This window comes from Coregonus lavaretus, assembly GCF_964263955.1.
Source record: "Coregonus lavaretus genome assembly, chromosome: 20".
Lineage (NCBI taxonomy): Eukaryota > Metazoa > Chordata > Actinopteri > Salmoniformes > Salmonidae > Coregonus > Coregonus lavaretus.
The window spans coordinates 16,840,732-16,857,909 of NC_140007.1; the positions used below are offsets into that span (position 1 = coordinate 16,840,732).

The window sequence follows — 17,178 nt, forward strand, 5'->3', positions numbered from 1 at the left end:
GGCTTCCTATTTCGCAACAAAGCCACCTTCACTCATACTGCCAAACATGCCCTCGTAAAACTGACTATCCTACCGATCCTTGACTTCGGCGATGTCATTTACAAAATTGCCTCCAACACTCTACTCAGCAAATTGGATGTAGTCTATCACAGTGCCATCCGTTTTGTCACCAAAGCCCCATATACTACCCACCATTGTGACCTGTACGCTCTCGTTGGCTTGCCCTCACTACATATTCGTCGCCAAACCCACAGGTTATCTATAAATCTCTTCTAGGCAAATCCCCGCCTTATCTTATATCATTGGTCACTATAGTAACACCCACCCGTAGTATGCGTTCCAGCAGTTATATCTCACTGGTCATCCCCAAAGCCAACACCTCCTTTGGCCGCCATTCCTTCCAGTTCTCTGCTGCCAATGACTGGAACGAACTGCAAACATCTCTGAAGCTGGAGACACTTATCTCCCTCACTAACTTTAAGCATCAGTTGTCAGAGCAGTTTACCGATCACTGCACCTGTACACAGCCCATCTGGAATTAGCCCACCCAACTACCTCATCCCCATATTATTTATTTTGCTCATTTGCACCCCAGTATCTCTATTTGCACATCATCTTCTGCACATCTATCACTCCAGTGTTAATACTAAATTGTAAATATTTTTGCACTATGGCCTATTTATTACCTTACCTCCATAATTTACTACATTTGCACACACTGTATATAGATTTTCTATTGTGTTTTTGACTGTACGTTTTGTTTATCCCATATGTAACTCTGTTGTTGTTTTTATCGCACTGCTTTGCTTTATCTTGGCCAGGTCGCAGTTGTAAATGAGAACTTGTTCTCAACTGGCTTACCTGGTTAAATAAAAGTGGGATTAGGGGACGGGGGTGCAAGGGGGGCTGCTGTGGGATTATTAAAAATACTCTTTGAAGGGTTTGTTTTCAGAACATGGGCAGGGACTCTGCTGTCCACCATTGGGGTGCCAGGACAGAGAAGAGCTTGGACTGGGCTGAGTGGGAGCTGCCCTCCCGTAGGACTGGGAGGGCCAAGAGACCAGAGGTGGCAGAACAAAGTACTTGGGTTGGGGTGTAGGGTTTGAGCAGAGCCTGAAGGTAGGGAGGGGCAGTTCCTCTTTCTCCTCCATAGAATCCAACAACACTGCCATCTACTGACAACATGATTTATTACATATTTTTAGAGTTAACAGTATTTTTATTTGTAGACAGAAAAACACTTATGCCTACCTAACCAAATGTTAATATTACATTAGTCCATTATAAAATAAATTACTCTAAAGGGAGCCAACATGTATCTGCATGCAGTTTGTGGATAGAATTGTGAGCAATCTTTGCAGAACAAATATAAAAAACCTAGGTGCAAAAGCTGATAAGGCAGAAATAAACAGTAAAAATGCTAGTCAGTAAAATTGAAATATTTTCTGAAAACATATCTTAAGATGCTTTGTCAATGCATCAACATACTCAAATACCCTAACCCTTTAGCAAAAACAGGAAAACCCAGGAACATTGTCATAAAAATGTAAATGACATGTTATCACCGGAATTATTTTATTTTGGAATTAAACATTCAATACTGAACAGAAACGCATTTCCTGCAGGTAATAAAACGTATTACATACAGTGCATTCGGAAAGTATTCAGACCCCTTGACTTTTTCCACATTTTGTTACGTTACAGCCTTATTCAAAAATTTATTCAATCGTTTGTTTTTTCCTCAATCTACACACAATACCCCATAACGACGAAGCAAAAACAGGTTTAGAAATGTTTGCAAATGTATTAAAAATAAAACAGAAATATTACATTTACATAAGTATTCAGACTAGGGCTGTCAAAGTTAACGCGTTAATGCTTAAATTTTCAATGGCGTATTTTCTTTTGACGCCATTAAAACATTCTTAGTTTGACCCTCTGAACTATCCATAGTTCAAATTCAAGCCCTGGCAGCCGATGCACTAGTTTGACAACCACTTTACTAGCTAGCTACTTGTATGACTGAATGATGGAGATTGCTAGTAAGGGGCTTTTAAATGGCAAATTACATTTCAAATCACTCCCAGATGGCTCTCTGGATAAAACCAAAGTAATTTTCATTTACTGCAAGGCTGAATTTGTCTATTTTTTACTTAACACTTTTTTTCTTAACTGCATTGTTGGTTAAGGGCGTGTAAGTAAGCATTTCACTGTAAGGTCTACACTGGTTGTATTCGGCGCATGTGGCAAATAAAATTTGATTTGGTTGTCCTTCTGGAAGGTTCTCCCATCGCCACAGAGGAACTCTGGAGCTCTTTCAGAGTGATCATCGGGTTCTTGGTCACCTCCCTGACCAAGGCTCTTCTACCCCGATTGCTCAGTTTGGCCAGGCGGCCAGCTCTAAGAATTGTCTTGGTGGTTCCAAACTTTTTCCATTTAAGAATGATGGAGGCCACTATGCTGCAGACATTTTTGGTACCCTTCCCCAGTTCTGATATGCACTGTCAACTGTGGGACCTTATATAGACAGGTGTGTGCCTTTCCAAATCATGTCCAATCAATAGAATTTACCACAGGTGGACTCCAATCAAGTCGTAGAAACATCTCAAGGATGATCAATGGAAACAGGATGCACCTGAGCTCAATTTCGAGTCTCGTAGCAAAGGGTCTGAATACTTATGTAAATAAGGTATTTCAGTTTTTAAATAAATAATTATTTGCAAACATTTCTAAAAACCTGTTTTCCCTTTGTCATTTTGGGTACTGTGTGTAGATTGATGAGGATTTGTTTTAATTTAATCAATTTTATAATAAGGCTGTAACGTAACAAAATGTGGAAAAAGTCAACGGGTCTGAATACTTTCCGAATGCACTGTAAATATGACAATTAAAATAAGAGTTCTACAAGGCTGAACTTATGCAACACATTGGAATTTGGAAAGCGATTCAGTCTAACTCAGCCCATGTTCTTTCTAATCATTGCAAGAGCAGCCTCCTTCTCCTTCAAGAGTTCTTTCAGTCGTTTGATTCTCTCATGACGCTTGATTTCTTCAGGGTCCATGGGTGCTGTAGAGCAGAGATAACTGGTTGGGATCTCTCCAGCTGTACTACTTCCCTTCTCACTCACATTTGAAAGACATTGGATCTCCACAGATGTTTGCTCTTTATCTTCCATTTGAGCCTTTGTGGACTTTCTACGCTTTTGTTTAGCTGATATTGCAATTGCACAGGTACTGCCATCTGAGGTCCTGGTGTTCGGTGGTTTAGATGAACTAGGCCCCTCTTGTGAAGTGGATGATGAGCTCATTGCTTTGTCTTGTACTAGTGTTCCAGTCACCCCACATGGACACGCAGTGCATCTTCTCCCTTTTCCCCTTCTTTTTCTAGAGTTAGGCTTTATGTTGCTTGCTGTGCCACATAAGTGCCCAGGAGCGCAATCCATAGCTTCAGTGTTTGTTTGTGGGTGGACAGATGGAACGGGTGACTTTGAGCTTCTTTTTGAAATATGTACTGGATTGAGATCTGGCAGAGGTTTAGAAGGGACCCCTGTTTCAATTTCGGTGGAAATTAAATCATTGACAGTCGGTTCCTCATACCCAAATATGTGTTCAGCATCAGATAACATTTCCAGCTGAGGAGTTGGACTGGTGAGGGGCTGCATTTTCAACTGAGGACTTGGACTGGTGAGGGGCTGCATTTCCAACTGAGGAGTAAGACTGGTGAGGGGCTGCATTTTCAACTGAGGACTTGGACTGGTGAGTGGCTGCATTTCCAACTGAGGAGTAAGACTGGTGAGGGGCTGCATTTTCAACTGAGGACTTGGACTGGTGAGGGGCTGCATTTCCAACTGAGGAGTAAGACTGGTGAGGGGCTGCATTTTCAACTGAGGACTTGGACTGGTGAGTGGCTGCATTTCCAACTGAGGAGTAAGACTGGTGAGGGGCTGCATTTTCAACTGAGGACTTGGACTGGTGAGGGGCTGCATTTCCAACTGAGGAGTAAGACTGGTGAGGGGCTGCATTTTCAACTGAGGACTTGGACTGGTGAGTGGCTGCATTTCCAACTGAGGAGTAAGACTGGTGAGGGGCTGCATTTTCAACTGAGGACTTGGACTGGTGAGGGGCTGCATTTCCAACTGAGGAGTAAGACTGGTGAGGGGCTGCATTTTCAACTGAGGACTTGGACTGGTGAGGGGCTGCATTTCCAACTGAGGAGTAAGACTGGTGAGGGGCTGCATTTTCAACTGAGGACTTGGACTGGTGAGTGGCTGCATTTCCAACTGAGGAGTAAGACTGGTGAGGGGCTGCATTTTCAACTGAGGACTTGGACTGGTGAGTGGCTGCATTTCCAACTGAGGAGTAAGACTGGTGAGGGGCTGCATTTCCAGCTGAGGAGTTGGACTGGTGAGGGGCTCTGTGTTTTCTGAACTTTCAGATGCATTTTCAACTTTTCCTATTTTCAGTCTTTTAGCATCTATTGGGCAACTATCATCATTCCTAGTTGCAGAGACCTGTGAAACAAGGTGCTTAATTTTTAGAGTGGGAAATACAGTAATACATCTTGGAAAATGCTGTTCAAATTAATGGTAAAACAATATACTTTTTGTCTCGAAATTCAACCGTGACAATCTAATAGGCTAAAGTAGACCAACAATACCTCATGCATTAGTAAGCTTTGGAAAGTAGAAAATGATCAGTTACCTCGTGTTCCCTCCTTTTTACCAAAATGTTTGATCCCTGTAACAATTTGCGAATAGCCTCTATGGTACGTTTGTTTGTGGTCCCAATCCGAGGAAACACTTTAGGGATAGCCTTGGGTTTAGCATCAACCCTCGCCAAACATATTTTCACATCAGATGTGATCCCAAACATCTGTTTCAGCAGGCGATCACAAGTTTCCAAGGATTTCATGTCCAACACAGAAGTCCGCTGCTCAGGGATGGGATCTGATGAGCTCTAAAATTGGGGAATGATCAAGATTAAAAGCCTTGGTGAGTTTACTTTATTATACTGAACAAAAATATAAACACAACGTGCAACAATTTCTAAGATTGTACGGAGTTACAGTTCATATAAGGAAATCGGTCAATTGAAATAAATTCATTAGGCCCTAATCTATGGATTTCACATGACTGGGGAGCCAGGCCCAGCAAATCAGAATGCGTTTTTCCCCACAAAAGGGCCTTTTTACAAACATAAATACGCCTTGCATGCTCCCTCAAAACTTGAGACATCTGTGGCATTGTGTTGTGTGACAAAACTGCACATTTTAAAGTGCCCTTTTATTGTCCCAAGCACAAGGTGCACCTGTGTAATAATAATGCTGTTTAATCAGCTTCTTGATATGCCACATCTGTCAGGTGGATGGATAATTTTGGCAAATGAGAAATGCTCACTAACAGGGATGTAAACAAATTTGTGCACAAAATTTGAGAGAAATAACCTTTTTGTGCGCATGGAACATTTCTGGGATATTTATTTTTAGCTCATGAAACGTGGGACCAACACTTTAAATGTTATGGTTAATATTATTGTTCAGTGTAGCTATCTGAGTTGTGGGATGTCTTACCTTTTCTTTGTGAGTCTCCATTTCTGTTTGGAGAGAGGTACTTCCAGGAATGTTGTCCATTTCTTGCGTGGCGGCATGGTGCTGACTGTTTCCAATCCCCTGGTCAGTGGCATCATCCTGGACGCTCCCCATTTCTTGGGTTGAAGCACTGGGACGACTGCTTCCCATTTCCTTGCTAGTGGCATTACCCTGAATGTTCTCTATTCGGATTCCAGTTGCACGGCCATGAAATCTTTGCAGTATTTTCCTATACTGACCAGTGATGTTTTGCTGACGGGAGTTCAACTCTAGGCCTGTTGCACTACCTTGAAAGCCTGCCATGTCTTGGGCAGTGGCAATGCTCTGACACTTTTCTATTGACAGGCCAGATACTTTCTTCTGACTATCCACTACCTGGCCATTCAAATGATCTTGACTGCATAACATTTCTTGTTCAGCTTCCAAGTCATTCAGCATATAAGCCATTTCTTTGTCTCCTTCAACTACTTTAGACACCGTTTTGGGTGGAAGGTATGAGACAAATATTACATTGGAGTCTTCGTCCTCATCGACTTCAGGTTGCCTTGTTACGCCCCTTGTTGATATTGCCTGGCATGTAAGGTCATCCTGTGGATCATCGTCACAGAGGTCAATGATGTCATCTGGTATAACAATGTGTTTAGGATCTGGTCTGGTTTTATTTGACAATTGTGATCCAAATGAGGCGCTTAAGGGTAGGGAGGGCGGTAAGCTGATTCTCTGATTGAATCCAACACTTTCTGCTGCCTGTGTGGTGGAGTCACCCATGTTCCTACTGGCCTCCAAGGGCTTTGATGGTCGGTTACAAAGCTCAGGGGTTTTCTTGGCTACAAAATACACCTTCCCATTGTACATCACTAAGGCATTGTCCTTCTCTTGGCCAATTTTTGTCTGACTCTCTTGGGAAGGTGAACACTTTTTTGCTGTGTTTTCACAGGTTTTGGTGCCTTTTTCCATCTCTGCCAGAGTTTTCAGAATATCTGAGGTCATAGAAGAGGAATTCACAGGAACAAGGCATGGAGCAGGTGAGCCATCCGCCTCCTCAATCACCCACTTAATAGGAGTGACCGGTCTTTTGCCATCCTTAGCAGTAGTAGAACACGGTGTTGAGCCTGTCGAAGAGCATGTAGAAAGTGTCTGGCCAGATGACCTTGGAAGTCGGCTGAGGGAGAGGGCTGTCTTCTGAGATGTTGGACATAATGGAGTACCACCTGGTTTCATGGTTTGGACAGGGGACACATAAAGAACCATTGGCAAATTTGAATTTGAGGCACAGCTCGTTGATGAAGTAAATATCTGTCTCTTTATGGCTGGGGGGAGTGCGGATGCTGGAAGGGTTTTCACTTGAGCATTAGGGGGAATTTGAAGGTATTGTCCATTTGGAAGCGCTGGAGATTTCACAGTGACTGGCAGCTGTTCCTTATTCAAAAGTGTTAGCTCAGGTGATGTCAAGGATACCGCACTTTGGGCTACTTTTGTTGTTACTATAGGAGTCTGGATGCTCACTGAATGATATATTCCTGTCAGATTGGTTGGATTTGGAGAGGTACTCATGTAAAATTGCCTTTTATTCACAGATTGTCCTTTAGCTGTGGGTCCCAAAGTAGACATGTTAATCTTCGAAATTGATGGCACGTCCAAGGTAAGATCTCGTTGAGGTTCAGCAATATCCTTCATAGTGCTTGTTGGTGATCGAACAAACTGTCCGTTGACTTTTTGAACAGGGATTAGTTTCATAACATTTCTCCCATCACTTCCCACAGCTGGCATCGCTTGGTAAAAGACACCTGTCCCACTGAAAAGGAAAAATATAATACATAAGCATTTCACAGCAAGACAGTTCAGGCAATTAAAATCGTTTTGAGAGTTTTGATTATCTGTCCCTACAAAAATATTGGCCTAGGCCTATGCGTTTGATACAATACATGAACAATACAGGCCACCTCTTAATTGAGATCAAATCAATGCAGTTAGATTTGCTTGTATACAACAGCTGCACGCTTACTCATGCACTGACACATCACACACTTTCCTTTTGTTGAACCTTACTCCCTACTTATTTGTTTTATGTTTTTCTTTGTCTTTTGTCTCACATAGTTTTTGTATAGATTTTTGTTTATTGTGTTTCTTTAATACCATCTAAAGCACCTTTGGATCCTTGAAAAGCGCTATATCGTTCCCATGTATTATTATTATTTATAGTGGTGGCTGGAAGCTTGCCTGATGACACACCCTGAATTTAATTCCGCTGCTCTATAGATTCCTACATACATTTAGTCTGAAACACACGTGGCGCTATTTCTTTTTAAACGTAAACATAATAAATAAATATATATTATTTTGGGGGAGTTGGGGTCTCAACAAATGCTAACAAATTACTACCTAATTCCCATAGCAGACACTAGCTAAATGCTAACAAGTGCAAGCGAACATAAACTAATTGCAAGAACAGACTGCCATCTCAAATACTACTCACAGTTTGCTGCATGCACAAAACAAATATTAGACAGCAGGGATCTTGATCCTGTAGGGGATTGATTGTCTCTGCTGTAACCAAGAAGCTTGATCTTGCCATCTAGCTGCAAACCTGGAGCCCTGAGACAGATACCATTTCTTTGGCACATCTTAGATGGTTAACTTAAGTTATAAGCAGTGGCGTAGCACCCAACACCACAGCCCCTGCGACACGGGGAGCTTAGAGCTTTAGGGGGCCCAGGGACAGTATTGAAAATCATACAGTCTGTATTTAAGAATACCCCGGTATACGGTATATCGCCCAAGCCTAATTCATACAAGACCATACAGACTCCCCAGATCTTCACAAGTGTTGCAGTATGTGCAGCGTACTCTCCACCTGACTCACTCTATGCTGAACAACTCATTGACCATCTGGTAGACAGTTGACTCCCTGCGGGTAGAACACCCTGCTAGTGAAGTTATCATTGGTGATGACTTTAATCTAGTGAGCATGGAGAGGCCACAATCTTGAACAGATCCATAAAACCATAAGAGTGCAAAATATTATTGACCTGATGATCATCCACCCATCATCCTTCTACTCTGAACCTGCTATTTCTGACCCACAAGTGACCACAATGTTGTTACAATACAACTTAAAACTGAAGAAGTCCAAAAATCATACTGTCAGAAAGGTATTCAGGCCACTGCAAGACTCAAGCGTGCGTTCATTTGGGCAGTGGATCACCTCCCACCACTAAGTCCCACCACCTGTAAGTCAGATGCCAAAAGAGAAGTCAGCTGCCATATATACTTCCCAACAATCAAAAATAGAGGATCACTTCCCAACAAAATCTGTTTGGCTACACTTCCGTGATAAGCCATGGATAACCCCAGAGATAAAGGCAATGGTCAGAGACCGCCAGAGAGCATTCCATAACCAAATCACAACCCTATGGAAGGAATTAAGGAATAAGGTGCAACAGAAAATTTTAACTGAGAAAGAAGCATTCTACAGAGACAAGATCCAGCCCAATGGCATAACAACATCAAAGACTTAGCCAACCTCTCCCAAACTGAGGCAACCTTCCACAGAGGGTCTTAGACCAGACAATAGACATGGTACAGCAAATGAAATTAATAAAACACTATCAAAAGCAGGGATTGGAACCGGTTCATGGAACAGAACAAAAACCGGAAAAATTATGTTTTTTTCAAGGAACGGAACCTGGAACGAAAGTGATCCATACTGTTTCAGAACAAAACGTATTTAAAATGCATGGGAACCAGTTAATAATGTTATTTTACTTTCCAGGCATTTTTTTCTAGTCCCGCAACAAAGCGCCTATGCAAAGCCCTTCCTCTCACTCAGAAACGTATGTGTCTGCCTGCAAGCTGAAAAACGTTGCTTGTGCGTGTTTAGGCTATCTGCCCCTCAATGCTAGTTAAGGATACTATAGGCCTAGTTATCACGTTTCACGTTGGATTTATTAACTACAAAAAAAGGTAAGACGTGTTTTTAATTCTGGTGCCACTCTGCACACACAATCTTGTTAGCTATCTAGCTCAAGCTTGTTAGATAGCTAGCTCAAAGGACATTCAAAGTTCCTCCACAGAAGCCGCTTCTCCTAGGTATAATTATGTGGACCTAATTCAGATAATGCATGTCATAACAAGATGCCCAGCACGTCAAGCCTCCTCCTCAACCCTCTCTCACTCACTCCCCACCCACAACATTTCAGTCGCATCTTGCGCCATAGGCTACACTTGTCTGTCCATCACGCATGTAAACAACTAGCTTGCCTGCTCTATCCGCACTGATTGGTGAAGTAATTTAATGAGCCAAATGTAAAAAACAGTTGATTTCACAGGTTAAAAAAGGAACAGAAAGGAACAATATAAAACTGTACTTTTTTTTGGTTCGAACTGGTTAAAAACGTTCACCAGGATGTTAGAGCTTGGGCTTCAATCATCGCTTGCCAGATGGATATGCAACTTCCTCTCTAATAGACACCAGGTGGTGTGGTATCATTGTGTGCTGTCTGAGTGTCAGTAAACTTGTGGCCTACCTCAAGGAACTCTGCTTGGTCCGCTGAATGTTATTGCAAACAGCAGTCAAGCAATGGACGTTTGTGGATGACCTTAATTTATTAGAATCCAGAGCACTAACATCACCTCCACCATCCAAGAAGACCTGGCTGACCTGGAGAAGTGGTCAGTGGGGAGACACATGGTTCTACACCCTATGAAGTGAAAAGTGCTCCATGTGCACTTCACGAAGTCACCACATACACTACCACCCGTCAATCAACAACACAGAACTCCAGAAGGTAGAGGTTATCAAGATCCTAGGAATCTTCATTTAAGGCAATCTAAGATGGACAACACAGGTAGAGCACATCTGTGAAAAGGCCAGCCGACGTCTGTTCCTCTTCCGACGCCTTAAACACTTCCACATCCCTAAGGAGGACCTGGTAATGGTATTCACCACCTACATCCGACCAGCTGTGGAATATGCTTCCCCAGTGTGGCATGCAGGGCTAACCAAGAGACAGTCTGACACCCTTGAGAGGGTCCAGAGAAGAGCAGTATGCATCATCATGGGCACAGACCACACCTCCTACTCAGATGCATGCACCAATCTGGACCTACCATCACTCCACAAATGCAGGGAAAGTCTCTAAAGATCCTTCGCAAGATCTCTTCTAAAATTCGATCCCTACCACCATATGCTCCCACCCCAATGATCGTCTGTTAGTCTACACCAGACCCACTCCTCAACTAAACTGGAACTGAATCATTGCAGCACTGAGCGTTTCCGTTTTAGTGCCATCCAAGCCATGGTTTGCCTCCTTAACGGTTGATGAACATTATTTTTTAAATGTCCATTTTCTATTGTCTACATCTGTTGTATATTGTTTTAATATTAAAATGTTCGTTGTACTCACAATTCAGCATGTTGCTGCCATTTGTACAATGTTCTGTTGAAAAAGTATCTCAAGCCCAGATTGTCAAAAAGTTATACAAATGGGCAAACAAGTAGAACACCCAATTAGTAATTATGATGACTGACTGGCCCATAGGTGGCGGTATAATAAGCAGTTGAATTCAAAACCTCAGCCCTGCCACACTGTTTGGCATAGAGATATGGAAGTCGGTATTGTAAGTGGTTCCATCTTAATGAACAAATTTGTCCCAAGGATCTTTGACCTCCACCCTATTGGATTTTTCTCCATTTTGGAAGTTTTAACAAATCTTTAAAAATATTCTCATGAACCACAAGTCTAATTCACTCAAAACGTACGTTTACAACCTCTGCCATGACTGAGTTTTTGAAAAGATGACAGAAAATCCAAATTGTGTCAAATCTAACTTAAATGTCCCCATCCCAAACCCAATGAAACCGCTCAACTTCAATTTGATCCATTTGTGGACATGACAAGGAAGGTCTACTCTAAAACACATGTTGATATATCCAAAAACATGGAAACAGGACAAAATTCAGTTGTGAACCTAAACTGTTAGCATTTATGCTAAGATTTGGAGCCAATATCTCAAGCCCAGGTTGTCCAAAAGTTAAAGAAATGGAACATGTCATTAGAACACCCAATAAGTAATTATGGGGCCAAACCATCTAACTGAATGGCTCATAGGTGGCGTTATAATAAGCACTTAAATTCAAAAGCTCAGCCGACCACCCCGTTTGATGTAGGCCTCGAGCTACGAAAGTCAGAATAAAAAATAAGTAAATTTGCCTCAAGGACCTATGACCTCCGCCATATTAGACGTTCCTCTATCTTGGATGTTTGATCAAATATTAAAACATCTTATGAACCACAAATCTGATTCACTCAAAACACAAATGTACAATCTCCATCTCTACTGGAGTTAGTGAAACGCTAAGAATTTCAACAAAAGATGAATGAGAAAATTTCTATTTTTGATCCAGCAACTTGATAATAATTGAGGGGTTTAAAGACACCACAAGGAAGGTCTACTCCAAAGCACGTGTTGATATCTCCAAAAATATTGAAACAGGATGCAATTCAGTTGTGAAACTCAAGCTGTTAACATTTATGCTGATGCAAAAGCAGATATTTTTACGAACTGCAAATAGGCCTACATTTTACTTGTGATTTTGCAAGTAGATTGTGGCTAACATTCAGGGCCTAAAATGTACTTTTTGGTCCACCAGCCACCGTGGCAGGTAGATGAAAAAAATAATCGACCAGTCACTCAGATTGTTTTGGCCATAATTACAGATGACCATGCTTTGTAATGTTTCTAAAACAAGAAATGTATTAGTAAGAAGTAATGTGGTATATTGCTGAATTTCATAAATATTTTTGTGACCTGAGTCTTTTAACCAAAATAGAGACAAAATGTTCAGCTGCCCCTTTAAAGATGGGAGATTACCGTGGTAACGGGGCCACTCCAGTCATGTAACCTGTGTCTGAGAGTTGAGATCTGAGTAGGGCGAAGCAGCAGACTCAAACTAACATTGAAAACAACCAAGCTTGTGAACAAAACAAATGTAATAGCCAAGAAACACGACGACAAAGTTTCACTTTGTAGATAGACTTGAGTAAATTAGACCAATTTTTATGCCTGTGCGCAGCGCCTCCAAAAATGAATATCAGCACTTCACTCAGTGTGAACAGCTTCCCTGCCAGGCAGTGTTACTTTGCGAGGTGGGATATAGGATTCCTATTTCTTTGTGCAATTAGCAGCTATGAAACAAAACAGCAACCGCAGCATTTGAAAACAGCTACACGTGTTCATATTTTACTTTTGACTATTTTTATTTCGGCATTGTAATGCTTGCCCTGTAGAGCCCTGCAAATTTACCACCCGCCAACGTGGCTGGTAAAATAGACATTCTTACCCGCCAATATCTAAATCTACACGCATTTGGCGGGTGTTCATTTTATGCCCTGTTATCATTCCCGACCACGTTTGTGAAGGAATAGTGGCAACGTCAAACATAGCCACTCCCAACCAGTCGATGGCGCTATAATTGTTATGCGTGCACTAGGGAGGGATTGTAGCTAATATTCATGATATTAGAATAAATTAAAACATGGTGGCGCTGTTGCAAACATATCTTTGCTATTGTGCAAAAAATTTGAACACTGCCAGTAAAATGTTCCTTGAATCAAGTAAGTGTGTGTGTGTGTGTTTATTCAAATAAATAAAAACTGTCTAGGAACCTTCGTTGCTACTTGCAGCTATATTTACAACTTAAATTTGTAGCATGATGATTGATTTTATAAATTCATTGCTTCAATCAGTTGTAGAAGAGGAATATTGTCATTGAGCAGTAGTCCATTGTTATAGTCTCTGTTATAGTTCAATAGATGTGTGCAATATGATGGATAGCCTAATAATTCCTTTCATTGTTGGGGAGTCGTTTCAGTTCAGGCTACTTTCAGTGTAGTTCAAACTCCTGATGTAGGGAATCCCTTGTGGGACATTGATTACAGTATGTTGCCGTAATCCTGTAGAAAAAAATATTGGTATCAAATAAATAATAAATTGCCAATGTATTATTTAATTTAAGTTAGATCATTAAGTTGTCCAGTAAAGCCAAACATAAACTGGGCGCTGTGGGATAAAGCTACGGCATCCCCAACTGTTTTTGGTATAGGCTACAGCTGAGGGATGAGGTTGGGGAATCCCTCTCTCATAGAAAGTCTTCTAAATGCCAAGGACTGACAGTCCATTACATCCAATTTGTAAGTCGCTCTGGATAAGAGCGTCTGCTAAATGATGTAAATGTAAATCCAAGAGATAGGTCAGGTTTTAACCATATGTTGAAACTGTATATTGTTTGTTTTCATTCTTGCTGTTTGTAAATAATGGATTAATAAAACCTTGTATATTTTGGGTTATGATAAAGAAGATGGATAGAGGTTATTCTTCCAGAATCAATGGCTAAATATCAAGAACTTAAATGAACATCGAACAGCTTCCCAAATCCCAGACTGTAGCATTTCTAGCACAGTTGATATTCTGTTTATTTTGATTGCACAGGACTGTTTAATTTTTTTGAACAATAGCTAGGCCTAACCTCATTAGGTCTCAACTCCGTCTAACTTTAAAGCAGCAATCAGCAGTTGAAACAATAACAAACCTCTCAAATTCATAGGGTTATGGATGCAAGTACTGACCATCCATGATATCAACATTCTAGTATAACCATTTTTTTTTGCTTTATTAGTGTGTTACATTTACTTTGTTTACAAACATTGGCGTAAAACAAGCTTATATTTTGGGTTCTGATGGGGTAGTTGAACTAAGTTCATGAGGTATTTAAATTATACAAGTTATATTCAAGAATCATTAGGTACATATTCATTTATAAATCAAAAAATGGATGTAGCTGGCAGATTGGCACTTAAAATAAATGTATTACATTTGAATAGTTTAGGCCGGGCTAGGCTACTTCCTTACATTTCAATGTAATCCTTTCTTCAATTCAACTGAAGTCACCCATTTCAAAAAAGATTGAGAAAGACCCCAACCCTCAAATTAAATGTTTTGATACACAGATTCTCTGTTAAATCTTACCTGAGACACGTGCCTTGAGATGCCATCGTTTTACTTGGATTACTGTATGCGAGATTCAAGTTACTCATGCTATCCAAGGTAGATAGCTAACTTGCCTATCGAACCAGACAAAGTCAGCAGTGTGAAGCGCCAAAAAGCAGGGGGAACCCCTTGTTGTAGTTTATATCAATCGCACGCATGCCTAACATAAAAATATGGTAACGTCGTAGGCTATCTAATATCTGGTAACGTCGTTTCTCGACGGCTGCGCCATCTAACGTTAGCTAGCTAGCCTAGAGCTCTCGGTCTCAGTGATTGAGCAGCTCAGGGTAACGCTAGTTACGTTGCTTTTCTATGAATTACTGTCTAAATAGCTAACTCACCTAACTTACATTACATCACTGGTAGGCACTACTTTCTCCTGGAAAATAGTTTCACTTTCCAAAACTAACGTTAGCTATATGCTAGCTAGTCAGCTGGCTATCTTCAATCAATTTCCGTGGATTTCCTTTTTTTGCGTTACACTTCCGTGAAACGTTACCAGGGTGCACGTTCAAGAAATTGAATAATTCAATTTCGTCAATAGCGTCAGAATTCCGCTTATAAAAGGCTGTTTGCAAGACTCAAATGAGACCGGTATCTGTATCAAACCGTAGAAATCAATGCATCAGTCTATTTCTCTCATATCCATTAAACCCAGAGGGCGAACAGAACAGACCAAAACAACGTTCATAAAACGTCGACGATCTTGAATCTCCACTTGAGACGGCTACAATAATAATACGTAACTTCCGGAGACAATATACCATTTCCGGTATGATTTGGTGACATCTTCGGGCCGTTTGAAAAAGCGTTGCAGAACCAACTGCTCATGTTATATTTAGTTATTGAATTGTACCGTACCGTGCAGGGCAGGGTTTTCATTGTTTGCAGGAAGCAAATAGCCACACTAGCAGTGTGTTAGGGACATATATATTTATTTTATTAGGCTATAGGATGTCTGATAGGGTGAATTGATCAAGACACTTTCTGTGTTTGGGGGCATTAATTCTGGGGCATTAAATCTGGGTAATCTTTGGATTTTTCCAGGGCAAATTCCCCAATTTTAAAGAGGTAGCCTATTTTCATTCAATTTATGTGACAAGCAGCAGAGCAATATTCCTCAAATATATTGAAACACTAGCCCTTTTATAAACCAAACATTTTGCTGAAATGAACCAAAATGTTTTTAGCCTTGTGTCCTAGTCATGGGGCCAGGGTTCCGGTCTGGAAGCACGCTTTCCACTGTGCTCAACCCTTTAGCTAAGTCAGGGGTGCCACTTTGGTTTTCGAAGTGTGGGTGGGGGGGTTGCATAACCTGGCGGGGCGTCAGGGTCCTCCCCCAGAATTATTTGGGGTATCTAAAGCTCATTTTCTGCATTTTTACACAATCCAATATGCCGTTTCTATTTAGAACAAAAAGTAAGCTAGGTAAGAGATCATTAATAAATATGTTTAAGTGATTAATAAGACTGAACTATATCAAAGGTAATTCAATAATAAATATTGTGTTGCACCTTTAACCAATAGCCTAACAAATGAACAACTCTTGAAAAAATACAAAGACTTTTGATTGTGTAATCGGGAAAAGCCTCTTTCAACCCTTGATACAGTTTGGAAATCAACTTTGGAGGTTTGTCAAACTGCCTTAAAATAGCATCTGGCTTGTTGTTGTATCTGCAAAAATTCACTTCACCTCCATCACAGACTGGTCTTCCCTGGCTGCCTGACCCTGCTGAGACCACTGTCACCATCTGATCCTCCTGAAATGAGGCATGACAAATAATTACCTTTGTGTACATTTATACATTAAACAGTGCCGTCGGAAAGTATTCAGACCCCTTGACTTTTTACACATTTTCTTGTTAAAGCTTTATTCTAAAATGGATTAAATAAAATGTTTTCCTCATCAATCTACACACAATACCCCATAATGATAAAGCCAAAACAGGTTTGTAGAAATCTTTGCACATTTATTAAAAATTAAAAACAGAAATACCTTATTCACATAAGTATTCAGATCCTTTGCTATGAGACTCGAAATTGATCTCAGGTGCATCCTGTTTCCATTGATCATCCTTGAGATGTTTCTAAAACTTGATTGGAGTCCACCTGTGGTAAATTCAATTGATTGGACATGATTTGGAAAGGCACACACCTGTCTATATAAGGTCCGACATTTGACAGTACATGTCAGAGCAAAAACCAAGACATGAGGTCGAAGGAATTGTCCGTAGAGCTCCGAGACAGGATTGTGTCGAGGCACAGATCTGGGGAAGGGTACCAAAACATTTCTGCAGCATTGAAGGTCCCCAAGAACACAGTGGCCTCCATCATTCTTAAATGGAAGAAGTTTGGAACCACCAAGACTCTTCCTAGAGCTGGACGCCCGGTCAAACTGAGCAATTTGGGGAGAAGGGCCTTGGTCAGGGAGGTGACCAAGAACCTGATGGTCACTCTGACAGAGCTCTAGAGTTCCTCTGTGGAGATGGGAGAACCTTCCAGAAGAAAAACCATCTCTGCAGCACTCCAACAATCTGGCCTTTG

At 41.1% G+C, this 17,178-nt stretch overlaps 1 protein-coding gene across 2 annotated transcripts; it reads right to left on the reverse strand.

The window, feature by feature from the left end:
* Positions 1 to 1,180: 1,180 nt before the first annotated feature.
* LOC311147318 (uncharacterized protein) lies at positions 1,181 to 15,088 on the reverse strand. Of its 2 annotated transcripts, XM_084184005.1 has the most exons (4): positions 14,614 to 15,088; positions 5,569 to 7,381; positions 4,701 to 4,955; positions 1,181 to 4,510 (listed from the first exon to the last, which is right to left on the reverse strand). In XM_084184005.1, exons 1-4 carry the CDS (start codon positions 14,679 to 14,681, stop codon positions 2,957 to 2,959), a joined length of 3,690 nt encoding a protein of 1,229 aa, XP_084040131.1. In that variant the 5' UTR covers positions 14,682 to 15,088; the 3' UTR covers positions 1,181 to 2,956. The 2 variants fall into 2 exon arrangements, with proteins under 2 accessions (XP_084040131.1, XP_084040132.1); XM_084184006.1 differs by lacking the exon at positions 1,181 to 4,510 and having other exon boundaries at positions 4,657 to 4,955.
* Positions 15,089 to 17,178: the final 2,090 nt, after the last annotated feature.

Coding starts and splice junctions, on each gene's coding strand:
- LOC311147318 (XM_084184005.1), bottom strand. CDS start 14,681: ATGAGTAACTTGAATCTCGCATACAGTAATCCAAGTAAAACGATGGCA. Junction 7,382..14,613: donor TCTCAAGGCACGTGTCTCAG/GTAAGATTTAAC, acceptor TTTCCTTTTCAG/TGGGACAGGTGTCTTTTACC. Junction 4,511..4,700: donor TAAAAAGGAGGGAACACGAG/GTAACTGATCAT, acceptor CTTGTTTCACAG/GTCTCTGCAACTAGGAATGA.